Source organism: Lytechinus variegatus, chromosome 7, assembly GCF_018143015.1.
Source record: "Lytechinus variegatus isolate NC3 chromosome 7, Lvar_3.0, whole genome shotgun sequence".
Taxonomy (NCBI): domain Eukaryota; kingdom Metazoa; phylum Echinodermata; class Echinoidea; order Temnopleuroida; family Toxopneustidae; genus Lytechinus; species Lytechinus variegatus.
In genome coordinates, this window is record NC_054746.1 from 43,065,107 (window position 1) to 43,091,043 (window position 25,937).

Consider the following 25,937-nt stretch of genomic DNA (forward strand, 5'->3'; position numbering starts at 1 on the left):
TTTCCTTGGTTGGCAACCAGTCAGGATTGACTATTTTTGCCACAGCTTTTGTTCATTTTCAGTAGCTTATTATATATTTTTTCCATTCCTTTTTTCCTTCTCTCTCTAATTCTTTTTTTTTCTCTTTTTTTCTTCCTTTTCTTTTCTGTTATTTTCTTTGTCTTTTTTTTCACTTTTTTCTTTTCTTTTTCATGTTATTTTTTCTCTTTTCTTTTGTCTTCTCTTTTCTTTTTTTCTTCTTCTTTTCTTTTCCTTTCTTCTTTCTTTCTTCTGTTTTCTTTGCTTTTCTTCTTATATTTCTTCTTTTTTTTCTTTTTTAAAATTCTTTTTCTTTTTTCTTTTCTTTTCTCTTTTTTTTCCTTTTTATTTCTTTTTTGTTTCCCTTCCTTTTTTAAAAAATTTTTTTTTTTTTTATTGCGTTCTGATTCTTGCAACACGTTTGACTTTCTTCTGCTACAGTAAGCTGCAACAGAAAAAGCAAAAGTAAACTGGATTTGTGGCCTGATAAAACTCCAGGTTTCGGGAAACCGAAACTAAAGTATAGGATGAAAGTGCAAAGTGAAAAAAAAAGCGCTTGCTGATTTTGTTAGAATTACATCTAAACACATGAAGTACTTTTTGAAGTAATTGTATTCATGATTATCATATGCTTCTCACTACTCAAATACTGCGAGCGCGAAGCGCGAGCTGAAAATTATGTAGGAAATTCAGACCTGAAGAGGGACATTCTAAGGCTTGTTTGTAGAAATTCACTAAGACCCTACGTATTTCACTATAACCAAGTGATGCGAGCGCAAAGCGCGAGCTGAATATTTTTGATATTCAGATCAGAAAAATTGACATTTTAAGGACTGATTTAAGTTAATGAAGAGCAGAAATCTCACCAATCTACTTATGCGAACGTTAGCACGGACAGGAAATGTTTTATATCAAGACCTTAAAATAGGGCAATCACTTTAAGTAGTCATGAAAACGAAGAATATGTCACTACATAAAACAATAATAACTCGAATTGCGAGGAAATATATTTGTTGTATATTGATTTGAAAACGGGAGGTTTTAGTAAAACGGGATTATATATATAGTTAAACAGTCTATGCGAACACCAGGAACAACATGAACAATGAAAACACAATAAAGCAAATAATGTTTTATAAAGCTATGAAAAAAATGCTTGTTATTTAACATAACATATAACATAATATAACATTATAATGAACAATAATTTCTTCTTTCCCCACTACGTTTCTCTTCCCTTTTCCCTCTTTTTCTCCTTCCCCCCTTTTTTGGCCAGCCGATTGGGGGGGGGGGCACGTGCCCCCCATGCCTCCCCCGTAGTTACGCCACTGTTTGAATGGATTTTTGACACAGACAAAAGAATCATGTTCTGTTTTGACCCACCATGACTATTTCTGCTCGTTTTGCAGCTTTTCAATTCAGACCTCTCCAACACTTTTTAATCCTGCTCTTTTCCTGATGGCATGATCATAAAAAGCATGGTATCATTTTAAAGAAAATTAAATGATCTTTTGAATAATATCAAATATGCATTGTATAAAATTGGGAGTTAGGAGAAATTAATGGTCAATCTCAGAATTCCTCGGAGATTTCCAAACCTGTTTTGCTCGTTTTGCAGCTTTTCAATTCAGACATCATCCAACACTTTTGAATTCCGCTCTTTTCCTGGTAGCTTGATCATAACAAGCATGGTATCATTTTAAAGATAATTAAATGATCTTTTGAATGATGTAAACAATCATTGTGTAAAATTGGGAGTTGGGAGAAATTAATGTCCAAACACAGATTTCCGATTTCCAAACCTTTTTTGAGGGGTTTAGTTGACACTTTGATAAAGCCCTTGCAATTTAAAAATATACAACATTTGGGTAATTTTTTCACATCGTCTATCCAATGGAAGTAAAAGTTTTGACAGAATGTTACACTTGAGTGAGCACTGTCCATTTTTGTAAAGCTCGCAGAAATCTGTTTGCTCAGAAATGCTCGTTTTCACGCTGTGACATGGGAAAAGGGCAAAATCAAACTTACCCTGGGCCTGCGAAACATTTCTCGTACATTTCCCTTGCACTTTAAGTCAATTGAAATAAAACGAATACATTCAAGCATTCTCTAACAATTTTGCCACCCAAACTAAAATTTCAAAACTTAGTAAGCACAGCCTTTACCCTTTTTGTTCCAGCTGGATCTGAGGACAGAACTGAATCTGAACAAATGTTTATATCAAACATCTCCAGCATTTTTTCACTAAGTTTTTATCGTTTAAAGTGGGTTTACATTTCATTTTTTATTTAATACTTGTTTCTCCACACTTTTCCTAAGCTTGACAATGATTAACAAAATGAAAAGCAAGCCTAAGCCATTTCATGTAAATCACAGTTCAGTGTAAAGCAAATATCGTCACGATGACCTCGGTGTGTGGTGGAGCGGGTGGGACGCAAAGCACTCTTCGAAGTGTTTTTTGCAAGGAAACAAGTTTAAAAAGGTAAAAGATATCTTCGAATCAATTTTACTAGCTAAATTACACTTGTTCTTCATGATTAAGGTCTGCTTTTATTCGCATAACTATTTCAATGTTCTGCGCAATTCATTTTTAACTGTTTTTTTTTTCAAAAGTAAGTGGTGCTCACTCAAGCGGAAATATTTTTTGACAGTTATATCGTCATTTGCTTAAATGGATCTGTACTAATGTTAAAATGTTAAAAAATCACCAAGATATTACCAATGTATAATTTTTATGATTTTTTCTAAGTGTAAACTTTTTTGATATTATCACTGCGGGTGCAAATATTTTTCAATAGACGTTAAGACGGCATAATCTTTGTTATTTTTTGTAATCATAAATGTGATTCGTATCTATAACTTAACAATGAATGCATGCAAGGAAGAAGCGTGAGCTGAAAATTATTGATATTCTGACCTGAAAAACGAACATTTATCATAAATAAATTATGACAGGGAATATAAGAGGGCAAAGCGATAGCCTGTTTTTTATTTCAACGCTAAGATGATGTTAAGACTTGTTAATATTCTAAACAATTAATGCAAGCGCGAAGCGCGAGCCGAACCTGAAATCGGGACATTCGGGAGAAGTAATCAGACGATGTGGATATATACAAGCAATTAATAAAGGCACGAGCAACCATTGGCGGCGGAAGCATAAAAATTTAGGGCGGATGGAACAAATATTTTTCACCTACATTTTTCAAGTCGGCTGCTAAAAGCGGATATTGTTTATATTTTTTGTTTACGGGGTAGTCCACACTAAGTAATGTCTGAAGTTTTAACTACATCTTAGTTTTCCTAACAAACAAGATAAGATATCTTTAAAGGCAGGCATATTACGTGATTTTGCAACCTGTGAGTCCTACCTGATTTTGGCGCCCTGGTGTACTTTTCGAAAAATGGCGCCCCCATGAACATGAACAGGATGGGTATCTAAACGAACAATTTTATTCGAGCGCGAAGCGCGAACTAAAAAAAGCAAAATGAAAATAAGTTATATACTGACTTGAAACGGTAACACTTGAATTACTTCATTATGAAGAGTAATAAATAAAACTCGTTCGTACTGACAAGAATGGGTGTAGAGTCACCGCCAAGATGTTTTTGAAATTGGGTTCTAATTATAATTTGAGAGATTTGACCTTTTATCTCCTTCATTTTTGGTGCTAAAAAACTTTTTTTGGCTGTCAACTTTTTCTGAACGAAAACGCATTGGAGTGAGCTTAAAATTTGTGTATTTTCCATTGTAAGAACTGCCATTTTTTTTACTGTTCTCTCTATTTCTTGTTTCAGCTGTTCAGTTTAGTTATATTTTTCATTTCCCTTTCTTCTTTTCTTTCTTTTCTTTTTATATATTTCTTCCTTCCTTCCTTTCTTTTTTAGGGGGGGGACTGTCCCCTCCTGAAATTTAGGGGGGACGTCCCGGCCCTGCCCCCCCCCCGCTTTCGCCGCCTATGCGAGCAATGAGCTGATTTTTTTTTTATAGAGGCCTACTTACCTGAAAGGGGATAATTTTAAGGAGTATTCTTATGAATTAATCGGTTACACTTCGTAATTCCAAAGGATCGTAATTCCGAAGGTTCTTTATCCCGAAGGAACGTAATTCCGAAACACGTAAATTGCCTGTACCTCGGTGTTCGTTAACCCGAAAACGTAGAAGGGTTCGTTAATCCGAACATTTATGGCGTTATTCCTAGGGTTCGTTATTCCGAAGGTTCGATAATCCGAAAGCGAAATAAGGTTCGTTATTCCGAAGGTTCGATAATCCGAAAGCGAAATAAGGTTCGTTATTCCGAAGGTTCGTTTGTCCGAAAACGAAATAAGGTTAGTTAATCATTTAGTTTTCGGACTAACAAACCTTCGGAATTTGACCTCATTTCTTTTTCGGATCAACGAACCTTCGGATTTACGAACCTCACTTCGTTTTCGGACTAACGAACCTTCGGAATTACGAACCTTCGGATCAGTGGCGTACCGTGGGTCACGTCATTGGGGGGGCACCATCAAAAATTTTGAGTCACCAAGGTATACTGCCCTAAAAGAGACATTTTAAGGATAGTGCCATTAAACGAATATGTATCGCACTGATCATGCGAGCGCGAAGAGCGAGCTGAAAATTTTTGACTTTCAGATCTAGAAAGGGACATTATAAGCAAATTTTTGTTATCATGTTATATACCGTACCTGTCTCGCTAAACAATACGAGCGCAATCGATCACAAGCTGAAATTTTTGTATATATTGACCCCAAACAGGGACATTTTAAGGACTTTATTTTAGGAATGAATTAAGAGTATACATATCTCACCATATTCATCTAGTGCGAGTGGCAAGCGCTTGCCGATTTTGTTAGAATTATATCTAAACACAGGAAGTACTTGTAGTCATTGTAATTATGATTAACATACGCATCACTAGTCAAATATTGCGAGCGCGAAGCGCGAGCTGAAATTTAGGAAATTCGAACCTGAAGAGGGGCATTCTAAGGCTTGTTTGTAGGAATTTACAAAGACCATACGTATTTCATTAACCAAATGATGCGAGCGCGAAGCGCGAGCCGTAAATTTTGATATTCAGATCAGAAAAAGGGATATTTTGAGGACTATTTTTTAAGGAATCCATAAAGAGTATACATATCTCACCATATTCATCTAATGCGAGAGCCAAGCGCTTACTGATATGGCTAGAATTACATCTAAACACACGAAGCACTTTTTGTAGTCATTATTGTAATCATGATTATCATACGCATCTCATTAATGAAATATTGCGAGCGCGAAGCGCAAGCTGATAATATAGGAAATTCAGACCTGAAGAGGGGCATTCTAAGGCTTATTTGTAGGAAAGATGATGCGAGCGCGAAGCACGAGTTGCAAATTTTGATATTCAGATCAGAAAAAGGGACATTTAAGGACTGACTTTAGGAATTCTAGAAGAGCAGACATATCTCACCAATCTTTTAATGCGAACGTAAGCACGGACAGGAAATGTTTTATATTAAAACCTTAACATGGGGCGATCTCTTTAAGTAGTCATGAAAAAGAAGCATATGTCACTACATAAAACAATAATAGCTCCAAGTGCGAGGAAACATATTTGGTCGATTATATCTAGTTAAACAGACAATGCGAGCACCAAGAAAAATGGAGACATAGGCCCTGAGCAAATTATGTTTCATAAAGTTATGACAAAAAAGTTTATTTATGTAATATACAGTAATATAACATAATTATAATATAATATAAAATTAATAATAATTTCTTCTTTCCCACTGCGTTTCTCTTCCTTTCTCCCTCCTTTTCTCCCTTTCCCCGTTTTTTTTTTTTTTTTGCCAGCCGATTGGGGGGGGGGCACGTGCCCCCCATGCCCCCCCCGTAGTTACGCCACTGCTTCGGATATACTATCCTTCAGAATAACGAAGCTTTGGAATATCCGAACCTTCGGAATAACGAAGCTTCGGAATTACGAATGTATGCGGAATCCATCGATGTAATGCTTGCGCGAAGCGTGAGCTGATTTTGTTGCTATATCCTCTTCTAACAAGAGACGATTGTTTGTAAAAATTAATGAAGAATGAGTATCCGCCTTATCAAATCAGGGCGTGATTATAAGTCTTTGTTAATTAAACAAGAAAAAAGATGTATTTCATAACTGTTTGTAAGAATTAATGAAGAGTAACATATCAAATGCTTACTCGCAGCTAGAGATGGAAAATTATATGATATGCGTTTGAAAAATAAGGACTGTTTGTTGGAATTCTTTGAAAGAATAAATCATCATTAATCAAAAATGAAAAGGGTGAAATATAATAATATTTTCTCAATATCATGTCAAAATCTATCAATAGATTGGAGATTTGTAGTAAAAATGTTGATGTTTGCTTTCTTCTCTCTCTCGCAAAATATTCCGTAAATTTTGCCCGATATATATGCAGCCCCTCAATCACCCAAATCGGACACATAAAATGAGAATTTTATGTTTGCTGGCTTACAAGCAACTACGCTTTTTAAGTAGCCGGGTAAAATATAACAGAACAGCAAAAAATCAACACTATCACATCTCAAACTTTCCCTATTCAAGATGGATTGTATTGTAGTCAAATCAATCGTAGGAAAAAAAAGGTCTTCACCAAAAAGTTTTACGTCCAATTTCGTACCTCCAAAAGAATGACAAGCAAAAAAAAATGTCTTCAAGTTCAAAAGAGGGGACACCCGTTGGTTTTCTTTGCATTTTTTGATCCCCTGGATCAGTTGTGACTCATCAGGGGGGCCCCTTAGGTACGCTAGTGCCCCCCCCCCCGAAAAAATGTTCCATTAACAATTGAGAAAACAAAAAGATAAGGAGAAAAGAAGAAAGGAAAGGTTGATCATGAAATACCGGTACTGTGTTAAAACCTATCTGAAATTAGATTTTTTTTTCAATAAACAATTGACCTTTTTACTTTTTAGTTCATTAATTACCGTTACCCCGACCCTCATCCGACATTAATTAGAGCATGATTAGACTATTAACTTAGTGGGTCCATGATCCGAGATGTGCCAGGAGGAGACTTTATCCCGGGACATTATCACATTTGCTTCGATCATAATTTTGGTTAGGTCAGGGAGTTTTCTACTAACTCCCACATCGAGTATAGTAATCAGCTGTAAACTAGGTCGTCGTCATTTTGTGGGCGTGGGAAATATCAATGATAAATAAATCATTTCAACCAATCGTAGATGAACAAAGGTCTGGCCTGTCCTATCTAATTTGAATAAACCAATCAATGAGCTTCCCGCTTCGCGTCCCTCTGTGACCGTTACGCCTGTATTGCTTTGTGGGCGATTTGAATGATTCTTACTACGGAACCGTCAATCGGATCTGTCAACTATTTATTTTCCCCTATTTTTTATAACACAGTGGGTAAGCATTAATCAATATATAATGTACATATTATTCGTAAAGAATAACCGAAGTGTAAGTTTTACAACGTCTTTATGGAAACGATTTTGATAAAGAAGTGAGCTGCATATATCGTATATTTTCCCACTTGTAAATGGACAGTTTGTTGTTGCGGGAGACACTTGCCGAAGTGCTCTCTGTGTCTTGGCCGCAGCTGGCCGACGGCATTTGCTCCGAGGTACCGTATGGTTGGAACTACCCCTTATCGACCACCTAATCTTCTAAGTATCGTATCTGCGAAAATATTCATCAATTTTACCCAGTTTTCGTCTCATTTGTGCTGAAAATTAAGCAGATCAGATTCCCATGTTTCGCACGGCGACTCCGATTCAATCCGCTTATATATCGACGAACAACGAATACGACGATTTTACATTTGCTCATTTGCACCCATCTTTTGAAACCGACCACCCGCGATACACTAAGTTTACGGCCGATTCTTGTCGCGGTGGCGAAGAATTTTAACTCTTCCAAATCAGTTCTATGATGTCAACATGCTAAATGATCGTCTCACTACTTCCATTGCGAGCTCCGGTACATGATTCGACGATTGACGACGGAAATTTGTTCTAAAGCCGTTTCCTATCGGATTTCTTGGTTTTTCAGCGGGGTTTGGGTCTGGTCAATACAATTTTGATTAATTCTACTCAATTTATACTTTTTGTTGCTTCCTTTTTTCTCGTAAAATCGATTTTTACCGTTTCTATGGACACTGCGCCTACTCTCCCGCGCGTATCGTTTGTAATACGCAATAATTTTAACGCGCGCAAGGTGGTCGGTTTCAAAAGAGGTGGTCGATATGTGGTAGTGTCACCATATACTGAAAGTGTGTGTGGGGGGATGTCTGCGCACATTACAATTTATCTTTGTACCTTAAGGCTTAACGTTATACCGCATCTACTGGAAAAATACAAATTGTTCCTGTAGTCAAATTTTAGGTCTATTTTGTTGTCTTTCTAACTGATAATTAAAAAACTGAATACCGATGGCGATACCGGCTGACTGGTATTTTTCATCAATTATTCATCAATTTTTAGTAGGGCCTACCGGTACAAAATGTTATGAAATATTATAGAGAACAAAATAGAAAATGATTACAAGTAATGAATTCATATTTTTAGTGTAATCCACAGACAAAAAAGAAGGCTTCAAAAAGGTAAAGTGTCCGGACATCCGACCCCCATCCTACGGTAGGGCCTAGGCCTATTTTATTTTTATTTAAATAGGCCCTATCATGATTTTTTTTATATTTCACATAAAATTTTGTTGAGAGTTAGTCTAATTAACGTTAGAGCTGATGATCTAAATTTACCTGCAAGTCCTTGGTCACATTTGCTCTACGGCGGGTGTTCGGTGAGTCGGGCCCAAGTCTGCGCAGTTAACATGAGTTCAGAGTTCACATGAATTTCTTTTCATTTCACAAAATGTTCCAGATAATCATGTTCCTTATATTATTATTAGTAAGTGTACCAAATATCTCATTAAAATTTGAAAGAAATGTAGGATTTTCTTAGAAAAAACCTCAGGCATTCATTTTTAGATTGAAAAAAAAATGGTACCCTGGCCTATCATCATGTCTGCACACCCATTCACTTTGCACACGATTCGGGGATTCTGATGAGAAAGGCTGCATTTTGAAGCCGTCACATGAAATGCACAAAATTCATTATTTTTCCACCATATTGAGTCAGTTTTTTTAATGAATATCTGTCTTTGTAAAGTCTTGTGTATGTCGCGTATCTTCTTTTACTAGAATCATGCAGAAATGCATGTGCGCAGACAAGGGGGACTGCGAAAACTTGGGGGAACTGGCCATACAGTATGTAGTTGGTACAAAAAATGTTGAAACGGCTGTTTTCGACACGCCGTAGAGCAAATGTGACCATGGTATTCTAGACCCTACTACCGTAAGTTAGACAACTGGCACTTTCAGCCATCTGTCTAGTGTACTGTTATTTTACGAGGAGTGATTTAAACTTTTTTTTTCTCTTCGTACGCAGGTTCTCCATGCATTTAGACAAGATTTATTGCAGCCTCAAGATATTTTTTTTAGGTCTAAATGACATAATATCTTGGACAATGGCCCATCCCAATATTTTCATAAGACTCTAATCTTTCTTTTGATACTGCGCATTTTTAAAGAAAACGTCAAAAATATGTTACTGATGATTTATTCCTTAATCTTTTAAATACAGTATCTGGCCAGAGAGAAAAAAAGATTGCAGCCTTGTGTTGCTGTCCTCTACGTTTGTTGAGTTAGGCTTTTCTGAAGGCTTCCCGATTATCCTGGCCAATCAATGCAAGTGACAAGTTCTGAGCGCACTTACATACAAGCGCTTACTCTTAATTTTTTTATCTTAAAATAAATCTGAGCTTGCTTGAAGTTTCGACTATTATGATTTAAATTTCCTGCAGGTACATGTATGCATCACTTTCATTTGTTACCAACTATTTAACTTAACAATGTAGATCTCATCTACTTTTAAAAAAATACAGGTACATGTAATTTTTTTTTCTTATTTGTATATCTTCAAAACTTCTATTTGAAAAACTAGGGATGTAGGATTGAATGAGGAATGAAATCAAGTACTGTACTATCTTAATACCCTTGGAAGACAAATATTCACATTGCCATTGCTTCATATTGTTTTATCAGTAATTTGCCGTCTTATCAAATCAGCTTTTCAAAAAGTACTTGATACATTGTAAGTATTATCCAGTGCTAAGGCCTAAGCTCAATAAATAAAGCAGCTATTGTAATCAAGGAGTGGAATGTACATCAAGCTACCAATTAACCATCCATGCTAGTTAGGAACATTTCTTTTTAGTGGTTATTTTATAGAATGGTTGTTGAACAAATGTTCTTGAATACTACACAATTTAAATTTGTCTGAACATTACTAAAGGATAATTTGTTGAAACATGTTTGTAGTTATTTATTTTCATTTTATATTTGTAGATTTTATTTAATTTCTTATATGTATATATATTTTATTATTTTCTCTCTTTTTTTTTGGGGGGGGGGGGTTGGGGGTTCTCTAGTAAAGATGGCTAGCCATTTTCATGCACACATTGTGAGGAATCTTTTTTTTTTATCCCCATACCTGTATAATTCCTAAAAAACAGTGTTCTCATGATTATTAAGCTGATGTGGTTTGGATTACGAGGTTGTGATAATTTCAAAAACCTACATGTATTTTAAAGTTGACATATATTTTGATGCAAAATGATTTTTTAAATCAATTATTGATTTTAGGATACATGTATGTATACTATAAATGTAGTATACATACCCTGTATAGAGTGGAAGAATGACCTCAGTCTATGGAAGAGGTGCAGTGAAATAAGACATACATGTAGTCAAGCACAACAACCAAAGAAATAAAGACTGAAGCTTTTGGTATACCATTTTTTTTTGGGGGGGAGGGGGGGGGGCAGCTCAGAAGAATGCGGTTGTCCCTGAAAATAAGATATTAAAGATGGGTTAATTTCAATTTTAGCCTGCAATTTGCATCAAAAGTACCTGTTGCCTAGATGGTTAATTCTCATGCTACATCCATGAGTGCTTACTTCCTAATCTTGCTATAATACCTTTTTTTAAGAGACATTTCAGTTGTCTGTATCCCTGGCATTTTTCCCATATAGCATGTTCTACTACATTACCATTTTTTTTTCTTACCCTGGCCTGTTTCGTATCAGCCATATCTCCTTAGCTACTCTGTCATTGCAGAGATCTACTCTACATGTACCTTCTACTCATGGGTGTGGTTGATGGAGGAGGAATCATGTGTGTCATTTTAAGGATTAAAGGGAAAACGATTTTTAATTCAAATGGATTACCTGATTCTATCAAGGCAGCAGGTCATTTTTTCCCCCTTAAAAATGAGTCATCAGAAGTTAACAAATACACTTTATTGTAGCTGTATATTGGTTTTACTCAAGTTCTACAAATCATTTAATTTTGTGTGTGTGTGTGCTGTATCTAAACCAGTTTGTAAATTATCATGCCTTCAAACAGGCATGTTAAGGGAGGGTCCAGAGTAAACAACTTTTATTTGATATTGGCTTTTAAAAGAAAAACATTGTCCATAATTGTACATGTACAGTTAATTTACAATTTACATCTAGAATTCCGTCTTCCTTCATTTTTCAATATAAGACGGTATTCATTTCACCTGAAATTTTTTCTTACTGGTCTAGGACTAGAGTGAGTAAACACAATGCCCAGAAGATTTGCAGCTGGTGATGCAGTGATGGCCAAGTGGCCAGGCAGCAATCTATGGTTCAAATCTAAGATCCTGAGTGTAAATGATGATGGGTATGAAGTCAAATACGAAGATGGTACAGTAGAAGAAATCCCATCCACTGATGTCAAGGTGAGATACTCCAAATTATTTTACTAAATTTGTGAACAAGGGAATGGCATATCAGTTTGTAAACAATCTTGTCTATTGACCATGGCATGGGGATAAATACACTTCTAGATACTAAGATTGTTGTAATTGAAAATTCATATTCAGGGTTACATGTAGATTAAAAAAATTGAAAGTGTCTCGATATAAACAATAACATTTATTTGTTTAATGAATTTTCTTTTCAGTTGGAATCCTTCTTTAGAACGAGGTCACGCTCCAGGTCAAGGTCACCGGGCAGAAGACGGTCCCGGTCACCAGCACGCAAATCATCCCCTTCCAGGACACAACAGAAGAAGTCTAGGAGTCCAGCAAGGAAGCCAGAGAAGAAAGAGGTAGTAGAAACACCAGTATCAAGAACACAAGAGAAAAGAACAGAATCAAAAATCTCCAGAGTGAGTATAATTAAAGTTTGTTTTACTCATTCACTTTGTTATACCTAAAATCTTCATTTCTCATGCTAACAAGAATGAAAGATTATGTGTAAAGACATTGTTTATACAAGTTGATAGGTGTAAAATGTTCGGGACTTTATAATACGGAAATGAAATGGTATCATTGTGATCCTAAAGTTTGCAGTCCAATGTAGTTAGCATGGCCTTGAATCAGCCAAACAAGATGAATTAACTTGAAATTTGCAGGTACAGTGTACATGAATCTTAATACATCAATAAAACTGCACTTTGTAATTCAGTAAAGTAAATCAAATACAGTACATGTACATGTGAACGCTACTTTTTCACCCGACAGTATCTCAGTAAACAACATACATGTACAACACACGTAGTTGGCTGACTGTTTCGCTGACTGTTTCGCTGACAAGAGTCACAAGATTATTTCATATATCACAATGATCACATGTAGTGATACTAGCAGACAGCTAAGCACCACTTTGAAGTTTGATGTGGCAGGGCACCCGGGGGGGGGGGGGGGTCATCAAGAATGAGTTGCAATAAAATGCAACTTGACTTTTAACCACAAGATGCACACATTTCTTACATTATATTTGTGATTTATTGTTAAGTATTTTTGCAGCAGACTCTTAAAGAAAGGCAATAGTGAATTACAATATCTACCCTGGCTTCTGAGAGTGATAAGACTTGATTCATGTTTAATGGACTGAATTTTATACATGGTTCATTGGGGTTGATAGAGTGGTAGGTACAAGTATGTGTTGTGGTCTAGTGACTTAGGGTTACATATGTCGTTGACTTGAGGTAATGTGGAACAGGTTTTTAAAAATACATTAAACATGAGCGTAGCTTCCATTCCAATGTAGTACTAATACTTTATAAGTACACTGCTTTTTGTATTTACTGTCTACCAAGTTCTATGGAAGATACTCAATTGCTCCATTATACAAATCATTTCCCCTTATAGGTAGGCGTATTTAGTATGTTTTTGCAACCAAAATACGGCAGTACATTTTTCTATAAAAAGGAATTTTTGTATTTAATCTTTCTTTTTTTTTTTACAAAATCGTAATTTATTGAGAAAAATCATCTATATGTCTCTATTTCATAAGACTTACACAAATATAATTAGAGGATTTAGATCAATATAATTTCAGGTTACAACTTTTTTTTCATCTGCAAGAGCAGTGCACATTTTAGCTTGCATGCAGCTTGAGTGCTGCGATGAGTGAATGCACCATGCATTTTATTATGAAATACACTTTTTTGGTGAAAAATACACTTTTTATCACAGAATACAAATTTTCATTCTCAGAGGTTGGCAGGTCTCCTAAATGTAATGGCCTGAACATGTAGATTTGACCTGTTGTGTATTGGAGGGTGGGGGATTCAGACATTCCCCAGGTCCCATGGCAAAGTCATCACATTTCTAGTTGAAAATAATTAGATTATGAAGGGTGTTGAAATATTATGTTTGATGGGGAAAATAAATTCTTCATTTTATATGTGTATGTGTGTGTGTTTACCATCTCCCCCACTCCTCTGTCTTTCACATTCACTATTGGTCTCCTCTGCTGTTCTGATGACTTGCAGATATTTGTGAATAGTGAAGGTGTAATATTGCAAAGTTTATTGGTAGAGCAGCAGGATGCGTAATTAGTCAAACAGAGAGAGTCAAGGGGAAGTTACCTGAGGTGCTGACAGGCCTCATTCATGATTCGGCAAGGACCAAAATCAATAGGGCTTTTAGTTCAATCTACACTGTACAGGCATACTACATGAGGGTGTATTTAATTTAAGTACAAGTCCACCCCAGCAAAAACTTGATTTGAATAAAAAGAGAAAAATTCAAGAAGCATAACACTGAAAATTTCATCAAAATCAGATGTAATTTGTAAAATAAGAAAGTTATGGCATTTTAAAGTTTCACTTCATTTCACAAAACAGTTATATGCACATCTTGGTCGGTATGCAAATGAGGAAGTGATGACATCACTCACTATTTCTTGTGTATTTTATTATATGAAATATTTTTATTTTCTCGTCATTGTCATGTGCAGTGAAGTTTCAATCCTCCTTGAACACGTGGAAATCCATCATTTTAACATTTTGTGCTTGAGGCAAGGAGGTCGTAATCGTCAAATTCGTAAAAATTGAAATATTGTATAATTCAAACAATAAAAAACAAAAGAAATAGTGAGTGACATCATCGTCTCTCTCATTTGGATGTAACTGGCTCGTTCATATAACTATTTTGTTAAAAATAAGCGAAACTTTGAAATGTCATAACTTTCTTATTTTACATCCAGTTTTGATGAAATTTTCAGCATTGTGCTTTTCTGATTTTTCTCTATTGATTCAAATCAACATTTTTCTGAGGTGGACTTGACCTTCAAATAGAAATGGAGGAAAAAAACTGTAAAATGCATTGCCATTTATGCCAAATTGTCTTACATGTACTGTATGTGTATACACACTAAATAGATCTTGATCCAGAGTTTTTGAGGAATTTCTTAGCTTTAAAGAAATAGTTTTCTTACCAATAAGAACAGGAAGGGTTTAAATTCATTTATTTTTTTTCTGGGGGGAGGGGTCATGTAGGTATCTACATTGTACATTACACCCCCCCCCAAAAAAAAAAAAAGTTGCCCAGAGCATTATGAGGTAGCAGACTGAGGTTCTGCAAATAACCATTATTTTGTTTGATTTTCAATAAATGTTAATAAGCACTTTTCTGGGTAGTCTGTATGTATTAGTCACCAGTGTGAACAGGTCATATGTAATCAGTCACTTTACTGGGTAGTGTGAATGTATTAGTCACCAGTGTGAACAGGTCATATATGTAATCAGTCACTTTACTGGGTAGTGTGTATGAATTAGTCACCAGTATCATACATGTATGAACAGGTTATAGTAATCAGTCACTTTTCTTGGTAGTGTGTATGTATTAGTCACCAGTGTGAACAGGTCATATGTAATCAGTCACTTTACTGGGTAGTGTGTATGTATTAGTCACCAGTGTGAACAGGTCATATGTAATCAGTCACTTTACTGGGTAGTGTGTATGTATTAGTCACCAGTGTGAACAGGTCATATGTAATCAGTCACCCAGTGTGTGCTATAATGATCACACGATTCAATGACATCCATACCAGTGTACACATACTAGGCTCACATGGTGTTGTACATAATACATATGCAAAGCAGGTCATAGGGTCAATGCTCACTGCCGTTTTGGTCATGCTATTACAGGCTTACTTAATTTCAACTGGGACACAATCTTAAGATTCCAGAATAATTACTGATTAAAATGCTGAGTTAGAATGAAATAGAATAACCATACATCTACTGCTGCAGTACTGCTCAGTCTCTACGTTGGGGTGTGTTCTCTCTCTGTATATTGCATGTACATTAATTTGCTTGCTTGCAAATTCTACTTAGATTAAGCCTGGTAAGTCTACAGATATTAGTTTCTTTTTCTTTGTTAACATGCATGCATTATATTGAATGCATGTTGGCACAAGATTATTTTAAGCTCTTTATTGCCCCAATTTAAATTTACGCATAACACTCATTGAACTTATGTAAATTCATAATATCAAATGTATTTAATTCTTTTATTTGTTTGCACTTTGACATAATTAAGGTTGTCGGTAATCTGACATTTCGGAGTCCATTTAAAAAAACTGCAAAGGTAAACAAACGATTTGAGAAATTGGTTTTGAGTTCTTTTCCTTTTGTTGATTGTTTTATTGCTGTTTATCAAAATATTTGAGTTTTTGTGTGCGTGACTGCATATACAGACTTGTACTTTGTTTAACAATCTTGATTTATCTAATTCAATTTCTACAGTTGATTTTAAGAAAGACTTTCCTTTTTTTTTTACTAATGTTTCCATGTGAAAAATAATATTTGCATACATAGTGAATCTATGTTTATTATAAGACATTTTGTATTTTGCCGTTTTTGTGAATTTGTGCATGACTGTTCTATTCTTTGAACTTTTCACTTTCTTGTATTCATATTATTATATAGATCACATTTCCCCATGTTTAACATTTTCTTGAGTGTAACTTACATGAGATTACAGTTATACCAATTTAGAAAATTTAATATATATAATGTCAATTGATGCTTGCTCTTACCATGTTTTTATTTCTTGTGTGTGTGTGTGTGAGGGTGGTAAGTACTAGAATTTGTAATATTGATGTGTGACATTGTCAGTCACATGTTAAAGAAGATGTACTTTCACCCTTGACTTGTTTATAAAAAAATAGGTTATCCCCCCCTAAAAAAAGGGGGGTGGAGAAAATATATACATGTACCATTGCATGTAATCATGATAATGATCAATAAGATATAATGAAAAGGGCCTTTGTAAATTGATGAATAGACGTATAAAACAATTTAAAACATACTGTACATTGACTTTGTTCATTATGTCATTGATTTATGTAGACACAGACAGTGATCAAGACTGAGCAACATACATACACAACCAGAGCACAGACAAGATCAGGCAAACAACAGCTAGAAATACCTGCAGAGATGAAGTCAGGAAGAGTTCCTAAAACCACACACTATGAATTTGGAGGTCCAATAGGTAAGTTCTTGTTGACTAATGTGACTATTATATAGACCCATAATGATAAGGCATGATCTATCTATTTGGTCAATTCCATGGTCGGTCGCATCAGGCCTACACTTTTACGTGTCTCTTCCAATACATGTACTTTGCACTGTCAGTTTTACAGGGGTGAGTCTTTCTGTCAAGTTTGTACTGTCAATTTATCTTGACAAAATATTTTGAGGCTTTAAAACAATAACATGTACAGAAAGGTTGTATGCTGTATATCTTGGACGCCATGATGTCCCAAAAATCGGTCAGTCGCATTACACAAAAAGGTGACTGATACTTTTTAATAGTTCTTTCAAATAAAAACAGTTCTACCATATTTCAAGACCTGCAACACATTTTACATGTAGAGCTATCAAATAAGACATTTGAATTTGGGAATCACTAATCAGTTTCTAGTGTATATTTGGACTCTCCATTCTCCAAATCAATCATTTATCAGGTGATTCATTGAACGTTCCATGGTAGATTTAGGTCATGTTCAATAATTTACATCAATCTAACTCTTACAATGAATGAAAGAAATCTAAGCTAAAAAAAAACACACTGAAGATCACCAACACCCATAAGCACATGTGGGACAGTGTGTTATTATTGCTTGGAAAGAGACCAGACATCCGGTCAGAATACCCTGCTTATTTTGTCAATTACTCAGCAATTACACATTCTATACCAGAATCATTTGGCTTTATTTATGCATATCTATCACTTTGGGGATCACTTCATAGATTCTGTTTGAAATTCAGTTCTTTACCACAGCTAGCATTAATTAAGGTATATAACTGGCTAGGAGACTTGAAATAAATCTATGAATTACATTTATTAAAACATCCTTTACATCTCCATTTTTATAATTTGATCATACAGGTACCTTCTTCATGATCCTTGGTATACCATTGACAGTGTATTACCTGTATTTCACATGTCAACCATCAGGATGTCAGCTATCCTACAAACCACCAATCTCACTTGATTGGAGGGATTACTATGATCAGGAAGCCTATCTATTCTTTATTGGATGGTTTTTCTTCCAAGTCATCCTTGCTCTCCTTCCAGTTGGCAAGGTAAACTCATGTCTCAACTTTCAGAGAAAATATTTTTTTTTATTCAGTGACTTGATAGCTAACGTCAAATGTTGTCCCAGCTCTTTAATAATTACTGAGACAGATACATTGTATATTTTCCTTCTTTCTTTAGATTGTACAAGGTCAGCCTTTGAGATCAGGAAGGAGACTGAGCTACAGGACTAATGGTATGTACTCCTTTCAAATTATTTTCAAGGAGCTTTTTTTACTTACTGGGGGTGTTTCACAAAGATTTAAGTATGACTTAGATTCACACTTAAGTACAGAATTGCGTGCGGTATGAAAGGCTCGACTGCATTGGTCACATTACGAGTCCCGTTGCAGAAAGAGTTGCAATCAATCGCAACTCTAAAAATCATGCGCAACTTGATTTTCAACCAATCAACAGCGCGCATTTGGGACTTGCGCTTGATTTTTTGACTTGCGTTTAAACGCAACTCTTTCTGCAACGGGCCCCTGATCGTGTTACGAGGACGCACACTACTGCATATCAATTAGATCGTCCATTCCACATCATGTATGTGTCGGCATTTAAGTGCGACTCTAAGTCATACTTAAATCTTTGTGAAACACCCCCCCCCCCTAGTTTGGTACATGTAGCTGTAAATCATCATGGTAGCCTAACAACATGGGAGTGTTTTATTTCATAAATATTTACAACTTGGATCATTATTACAACTATGACAACTACCATGGTAACATAGCTCAGCAACCAATCACAATCAAGGTTTCTTTGGTATTTACAATAATAGCTGTTACCACGGACCCCTGGTTTCATTTGATAATGATATCAAATTTTCACAAGGACATTTGGAGTTATTAATTCTAATATGCATGTGGTTCAGATTAATTTTTTTTTTCAAATTTGGTATTAAAAGGCACACCCAACTCTACAGGTGTTGAGAGGAGGTTATGAGTTCTTAGAGCCACAAAGAAGCCAAGCCTGTCTACAAGATTACATTAAGTACAGTTAAACAAATAAAATATTTGTGTAAGGAAACATATTTCCTGCTGCAAATTTGCTTGTTACGTGTTGGATAAGGGATACTTTACTGTTTATAGAGTTGTATATTTTTCAATATATTTTCATTGCCATCATTTTCTTAACAGGCTTGTTTGCTCTGGTTGTGACATGTGCAACCTTTGGAGCCATGGTCTACTACAAGTGTCCTGTGACTTTGCTTGTGGATAAGATCCTACCTTTGATGACAGCAGCTACACTCTTCTCTGTCTTCCTCAGTCTCTTCCTGTACATCAAGGCCAGGAGAGGACCCAACAGTGCTCTTGCAGCAGGAGGAAACTCTGGTATATAATCTTCTCTTGTCAAATAAGAAAAGAAATATATTGATGGGAATGGAAGAATGTGAAGAGTGCAAAGAGTTATGAATCATATCATTGACAGCTGTAGAGAAAGCGTTGTACACTGTATGAAGAGTGCATTGGAGAGATGAAAGATTGCACTACTACTTAGATGGTCACTATGGCCAGGCTCCCTTAGTATGTACATATAATAAACTTAGAGAACCATGTGAACAGATGGTCACTAAGTTTGGAAGGGTCCATAGCTGTAGGAAAATATTGGAATTTTGAGCTAGAATGTGCAAAACAATTGAATTTTCAATGGATTAAGTTATTACCAGTAATATGTTAATAGGGTGGGGGTAACAAAGATTTGTAAACAAGTGTAAATTCAGATCCATTGAAAAAAAAATGACAAGAATTTATTGCATCAAAACATTTTCCTTTTATAAAGGCAATTTCTTCTATGACTTCTTTATGGGTCATGAGCTGAACCCTCGCTTTGGAAGCCTCGACCTCAAGTTCTTCTGTGAGCTACGTCCTGGACTGTTTCTTTGGGTAAGTGTCACGTTATTGATATTTATCTCTCAAGCTTTGGACATGTATAACATTTATAGATAGAAAAAAGAAGATGATTAATCAGGATAACCATAAAATACTTGAGCATTCTTTCCTAGGAAGGTCCTTGAAAATTAAGTCACTAAATTTTAAAGTTCATTACAACATTCCATTGAGAATTCAATTTTGCAGCGATAGAATTGTCATCTGCAAAGTAAAAGAATGTATGAAGTTTTTGGAATCCAGTGCACTTAAATAACTATACACAAGAACAGCCGTCAGATTTTACGAGTAACAATTGGGTTCTTAAAAAGGGATGGGAAAAGATTGATTTATTAGAACGACTGTTGTGATCAATCACTGTTTGCATAACATCAAAATGGTAATCTTGTAGTCTTCCATGAATAGGGGAATCACGCATCATGTTTCTGTTGGATTGATGTGTTGATGTGCACTACATTTTATCATTTTAATTTGTCAATATCCCCTTATTGATAATGTTTGATACCAGGCTCTGATCAATATGGCATGCTTGATGAAGGTGTGGACTGAATTCCCTGACAATCCTCCATGGAACCTCATCTTGGTCTGTGTCTTCCAGTTCCTCTATGTCTTTGATGCTTTGCTTTATGAGGTAGGTCAAGGGTGTTAATGGCATTGAAATTGTCAATTGGAGAGACTCCTCTATTTAATCATTATTTTCATGCAATTTTATGTGTAAAAGGGATCTTGCTAAATGACGGGGGGTTGAATTTTAAATTAAAGAGGTTTAAATATTAATTTATTATGAAACTACAAAAAATTATGTCCTTCCTTGGAAATGCAGTTATAGCAAGATTCATGTTATCTGAGTGGGAAATGCAGTTAAAATGTTAAGAATGCTAGAATGTCTTGGTTTTGTCTAAAGCTGAGTACAGGTAAATCTATCTTTGACCCCAAAAATCCCTTTGACTAGGGATCAACGGCTTATGCTTATTTACCTGTCTATATTTCATGGAATAACGAAAAGGATAATGAAAAATTCATATTTACACTTAATTTACAGTATTGATCATGTTTTGTTTATTGTATGGCTTATATCAGGCCTGGCTATTAATATAATCACAGATTGGTGTAGTAAGTTTCACGATACAACATGTATTTTTCTTGGGCAAGTGTTGGTCAAAAAAATGACCACCCAAACTCGACGTTTCGACAAGTGTGTTCTTGACGTCTTCAGGAGAATGAGCAAAGATTGTAAACGCAGGTCCTATATACTCAGTCAATGTGCAGTATGCATGGAACCTTGTAGGGTACATGTATCTGATTGACTGGATAAGTCACATGACATCCACATATGGGGACATGAGTGACAGATGATAATCACAGATTACTTGCTTTGGTACAATTGCATTGTTATATTTTTCTTTCATCTTGATAGTCTGCCATCCTGACTACAATGGACATCATCCAAGATGGCTTTGGATTCATGCTTGTCTTTGGTGATTTGACCTGGGTACCATTCACATACACTCTTCAAGCTCGCTTCTTAGCTGATCACCCACCTGCCTTCCCAGATTATTGCCTCATCCCAGTGGCTTTGCTCTTCTGTAAGTCATTTCTTTCTCTTATTAATTTTTATTTATACCCCAGCAAAATGAAGTTTGAAGGGGGTATATAGGAATCAGCATGAGGGCTGTCTGTCAGTCAATTACAAATATAGCAGGTCGGAATACTTCCTCAGTTTTTTACAAATTCTCAAAAAAATTTAAAACACTCATTGGTCTTAAAATGAAGAAGTGCAAGACATACCCGTATTCTTTTTTGTGCGTGTTCGAAATCTTACACATACGTACACAGAAATCCTAAACATTAATCGCTTGCCCACTGTCATATTTTGCTTGAATAATATCTTATATTTCAAAGATTTGGATGATCATTATTTCCAGCATGGTCCCTAAATGATATTGACGATTTCAATTAATTAATTCTTGAATCATTGCATTCTAGCCCTTGGATACTTCATCTTCCGTATGTCCAACAGTCAGAAGAATTCTTACAGACAAAACCCATATGGAAAGAGTGTTGCAGGTAGGCCATCCTTATTGCTTTTAGATTTATATACACATGTCATTATCAATGTCAAATCTATTAGAACCATAGGAATCTGTATCATATGATCTGTATGGTCAAAACCCAAATATTTGCAATAAGCTTTATATTCAAACAATGATTCTCATAGGCCAACCCTAAATAGACTGGGCTATTTCGACGCCTAAGTAAGAGGGGGGGGGGGGCTGAATCAGCCCCCACTATGATCTTAGCCATTGATTGCGTGATCGCGACGAAAATTGGCATGTGTGTTACCATTGCCGTAATCTACTTAACTGTAAATTCAAATTCTGCGAAAAATCTCATTGCTAATTATGCTTATTTATGCGTAAAAGTCAGCAAGCGACAAGGTCAAGAAAATTTGCGTGGCAGCTTTATTGCGAAAAAAGGGGGCTGAATCCCCCCCTCCCCCAATCTTATTAGGGTTAATGATGGGTATTTTCAACAATACAATCATGTAGGTTTGTAACAAATATTTCCATTGGCCATCACCATTTTGCAGTTAATTGCAAGTCATTATGATACAGGCCTTGACAGGTCAGATAACGGAGGTTGCCTGTAAGATGTGATTATAATTGGGTACATAATCTAGGTACATATTTTATGTCAACAAATAAATACCTTACCATGTTTCTTATTTTTTTTATATGCTAGCTAATAAAAATACACATAAGTTTTAGCTTATTCAAAGATAAATGTTCTCCTTTTGACTCTGTTTTTGACAGGTCTACAGACGATTCCAACAGATACAGGCAAGAGGTTGTTGGTATCAGGATGGTGGGGCTTTGTACGTAAACCTAACTATCTGGGTGATCTTCTCATGGCATTATCATGGTCACTGTGCACAGGTGAGTTCCCCATCTGTTCTATGTCCACCTTGTGCTACCTCACCATCTCAGGGGGAGAAGAAGAAAATAATCTATTCCAAAGCACTATTTTGGAATTACTGTGGCTTCATATCAAGCTGCCACTCATAGCACTCTGCATATTCAAGAAACAGATGCTGTCAAAGACTGCAGCATGATATGGCTTAATTGCTGGAGGAAATTAATACAATTGCTGGGCATCTCTGTGACTTATGCTACCTGTTATTGTTTGATATGTTTAGTCAAGTTCAAGATATTTTCTTACCTTAATATAATACCAAACTGAGTTCACATCAATCTTTCTTCATCCATTTATCAACAAGAATAATGTTACTGTTTTGGAAGCATATTAACATAACAGTAACTTGATTCACATATTCTACTTCCTAATTTATTCATTTTAGATATTAAGAATATCATCTTTTATTCTTGTGTAGGTTTTGTAAGCATCGTGCCATACTTCTACCCCATCTATTTCTTCATCCTCCTTGTTCATCGAGAACGACGTGATGATGCATCCTGCCGGCAGAAGTATGGAGGAGCTTGGACCAAGTATTGTGCTACCGTCAAGTACAGGATGATTCCTTACATTTACTAGACAATCTCTCTCTCTCAGAGCCTCATTCCAGCCATAAGACGTTGGTGCTTAGCCATTGAAGTGTGATTGTTTTTTGTTGTTTTTTAGCTACTCAAAATTGTGGATGCATTCCTTTCTCTACTCCAAGCCTTGCTGCACTGGTTGGATTTTAGTAACTACCTACTCAGGATATGACACATTCATCCATTTTATGATGCTAAACATTAAGGATAGTTCTCTCATGCTGATTGATAAAATGAACTTTCAGTAAGAAATCATAGGAGAGAAAGATAAATGTAGTTTTCATTAAGCCCTGGCCTATTACAGTCAAATTCATCTTGATTGCCAACCAAACCAGTGTTCATGTATTATTTACATTTGACTTGCTTGTAATTGAAATGTTTATGCAACAAGACCCTACCTTCAAATAATTCACTCTCTTTATGAGGTAATTTTTTACCGTATTCAGGAGTGTTTATTTTCATAGAACAGTGTTTGGAAACCATTCCATTTTTTCTGAATACCTGATGCTGTATTGTGGTTTCTAGAATGTCAGTTAACATAATGCAAATTAGATTTGCAAAGCTAGAAAAAAATATATATATATACATCACTATGCTAGAATCTCTGGACAGCAAGTCATAAAACCATCCCAGTACATATCATTGAGCGGTTTTCTTTTTATTTCTTTTCTGTTTTTTTTTCTCCTTATAGTTCAATGTAGATTAATTCAGTACATCTCAATTGATCACATTCACAGAAGATATGAGAATGCACCACCCCAGTGTAAAGAATGTAAATATGTACAGTACTTTTATTGTGCCCATTCCAAAGATTATGCAGATAAGCTGTTAAATGCAAATTTAAAAGTCAAATGGTTCCTTTTTAAACCATGACTTAATCAGTATTTCTTCAATTGGTTAAGTGTCGTAATTGTGCATTCCTTGTTAAAAAATGAATGTCTGAACTGAGTTATGATAGATTAGTAAGTGCAGATAATGCTTATGATTATATTTTGGTTATGGTAATTTAAACTAAATACAGGTGAATCTGCCCAAGTGAAATATCTGGATCTTATGCAAGAGAATTGCACACAAAAATATAAACTATGTGTATGTAGCCTTTGCTCAAATGTATTTATTGAATGCACTGTAGATGGCTTCCAACAAATTCATTTCAGAGTGTGTGATGTGCACATAATATTACTCTATTTTGAGGTGCCATATGAACATTGAATTGCTGTTGGTTTGTATTTCATGCTATTTGCCAGTATATTGTTTGTTTGTTATCAATATGCATGTCTAATGTCATTATTAACCTGATAATAATAGTTTATCAGAACTTGAAACTTATCCACCTTATTCTTTTCATCAGAATTTAGAATACTTTCATTCATTTTAGCCAAACATTTGATTTCTTTTAGAGTAAATGTTCAAAGCTGCTATATGTATATTGCCTAAGAACAGTATGAGCCAAGTATGCCTTGAATTACAAACAAAATAATAATTACAAAACTGAAATATTTATCAATGACAGTACAAATGAACTTCTGGTAGGTATTGAAATGAACTATTTGGCAATACACTATACAATTGATTCTTCTGAATCAACTTTTATTAGACATTCATTACAAGTGAACGGGCTATGTACATACAATTCTTGTAAATAGAGATTGTGTAAATATATTTGTACAATTTAAATGGACATTCTGTGAATCTGGTGAAATGCATTTATTTTACTACTTTTATCTTGTATTCATTCAGGGACGTAAAATGCATAGATTCATTTATGACTCTAATAGAATCCTTATAATTATTATTCAATAGAATTCCTTGTCTCTTGATATTTTTCCAATTGATTTTGATAAATGTCATGTCTTTTGTTAACATTATTTATGTGTCTAAGCACTAATGATTGTTTAAATAAGCTTGTCAATTACCTACTTTGTATGCAAGAAAAAGTAGTTCAATAACAACATATGGACTTAACATGGTTTTCATGAAATCAATTCTTTGGTAAATGGTAATATACATTTTCAGTGTGTTTTATCAATGCATTTTCCCCCTTTTTTATTTTTATTTTTGGTTTCCTCATGAATAAAGACACAAGATGTATCAACAGACCTGTAATGTACATTGTATGAAATTATAATGGCATTGTGGTAAATAAATGTGTGACTTAGTTTTAAAGAATTCCTTATTGACTGATTTTTTGCAGACTGTAATCTTCAGTATATTTATGTGAGGGAGTAAATAAATATATGGGCTGTATAGGTTATTTCAGTCAAGAAAACACAACTTAAATTCAATCACAGTCTGATATAGAATAAGACATATATGATTGTAATATTCGGTTTAAACTATTGCAAACTGAATGGCGCTAGACATCGCAAAGTAGATTTAATTGATTAGTCTACCCCCTCCCCATGATTTTTAAGTCGTAAAAAGAGAAAAAGAACAAAATGAAAAGAAAGGAAGGAGAGTATGATAGTGATCTGGGTCGTGTCCTTCAATTACATCATCTTCAGTTGGTCTTGCCCC

General features: G+C 35.2%; 1 protein-coding gene across 3 annotated transcripts; it reads left to right on the forward strand.

Moving 5' to 3' along the window:
- The first annotated feature begins 7,313 nt into the window (after positions 1-7,313).
- Positions 7,314-25,586, forward strand: LOC121419382 (delta(14)-sterol reductase TM7SF2-like). Of its 3 annotated transcripts, XM_041613824.1 has the most exons (15): positions 7,327-7,421; positions 9,656-9,759; positions 11,661-11,836; positions 12,061-12,267; positions 15,932-15,979; positions 16,744-16,888; positions 17,789-17,985; positions 18,119-18,173; positions 19,117-19,311; positions 19,760-19,863; positions 20,375-20,497; positions 21,284-21,452; positions 21,853-21,933; positions 22,680-22,802; positions 23,258-25,586. In XM_041613824.1, the coding sequence occupies exons 3-15, from the start codon at positions 11,681-11,683 to the stop codon at positions 23,416-23,418; spliced, it is 1,764 nt and encodes a 587-aa protein (XP_041469758.1). In that variant the 5' UTR covers positions 7,327-7,421; positions 9,656-9,759; positions 11,661-11,680; the 3' UTR covers positions 23,419-25,586. The 3 variants fall into 3 exon arrangements, with proteins under 3 accessions (XP_041469757.1, XP_041469759.1, XP_041469758.1); XM_041613823.1 differs by lacking the exon at positions 9,656-9,759 and having other exon boundaries at positions 7,314-7,421; XM_041613825.1 differs by lacking the exons at positions 9,656-9,759; positions 15,932-15,979 and having other exon boundaries at positions 7,314-7,421.
- Positions 25,587-25,937: the final 351 nt, after the last annotated feature.

Excerpts from the sequence above, each read along its gene's own strand:
- LOC121419382 (XM_041613823.1), top strand. The coding sequence starts at position 11,681 with ATGCCCAGAAGATTTGCAGCTGGTGATGCAGTGATGGCCAAGTGGCCA. Across the intron at positions 19,864-20,374 it reads GTCCTGGACTGTTTCTTTGG|GCTCTGATCAATATGGCATG; the intron begins GTAAGTGTCACG and ends GTTTGATACCAG. Across the intron at positions 20,498-21,283 it reads TTGATGCTTTGCTTTATGAG|TCTGCCATCCTGACTACAAT; the intron begins GTAGGTCAAGGG and ends TCATCTTGATAG.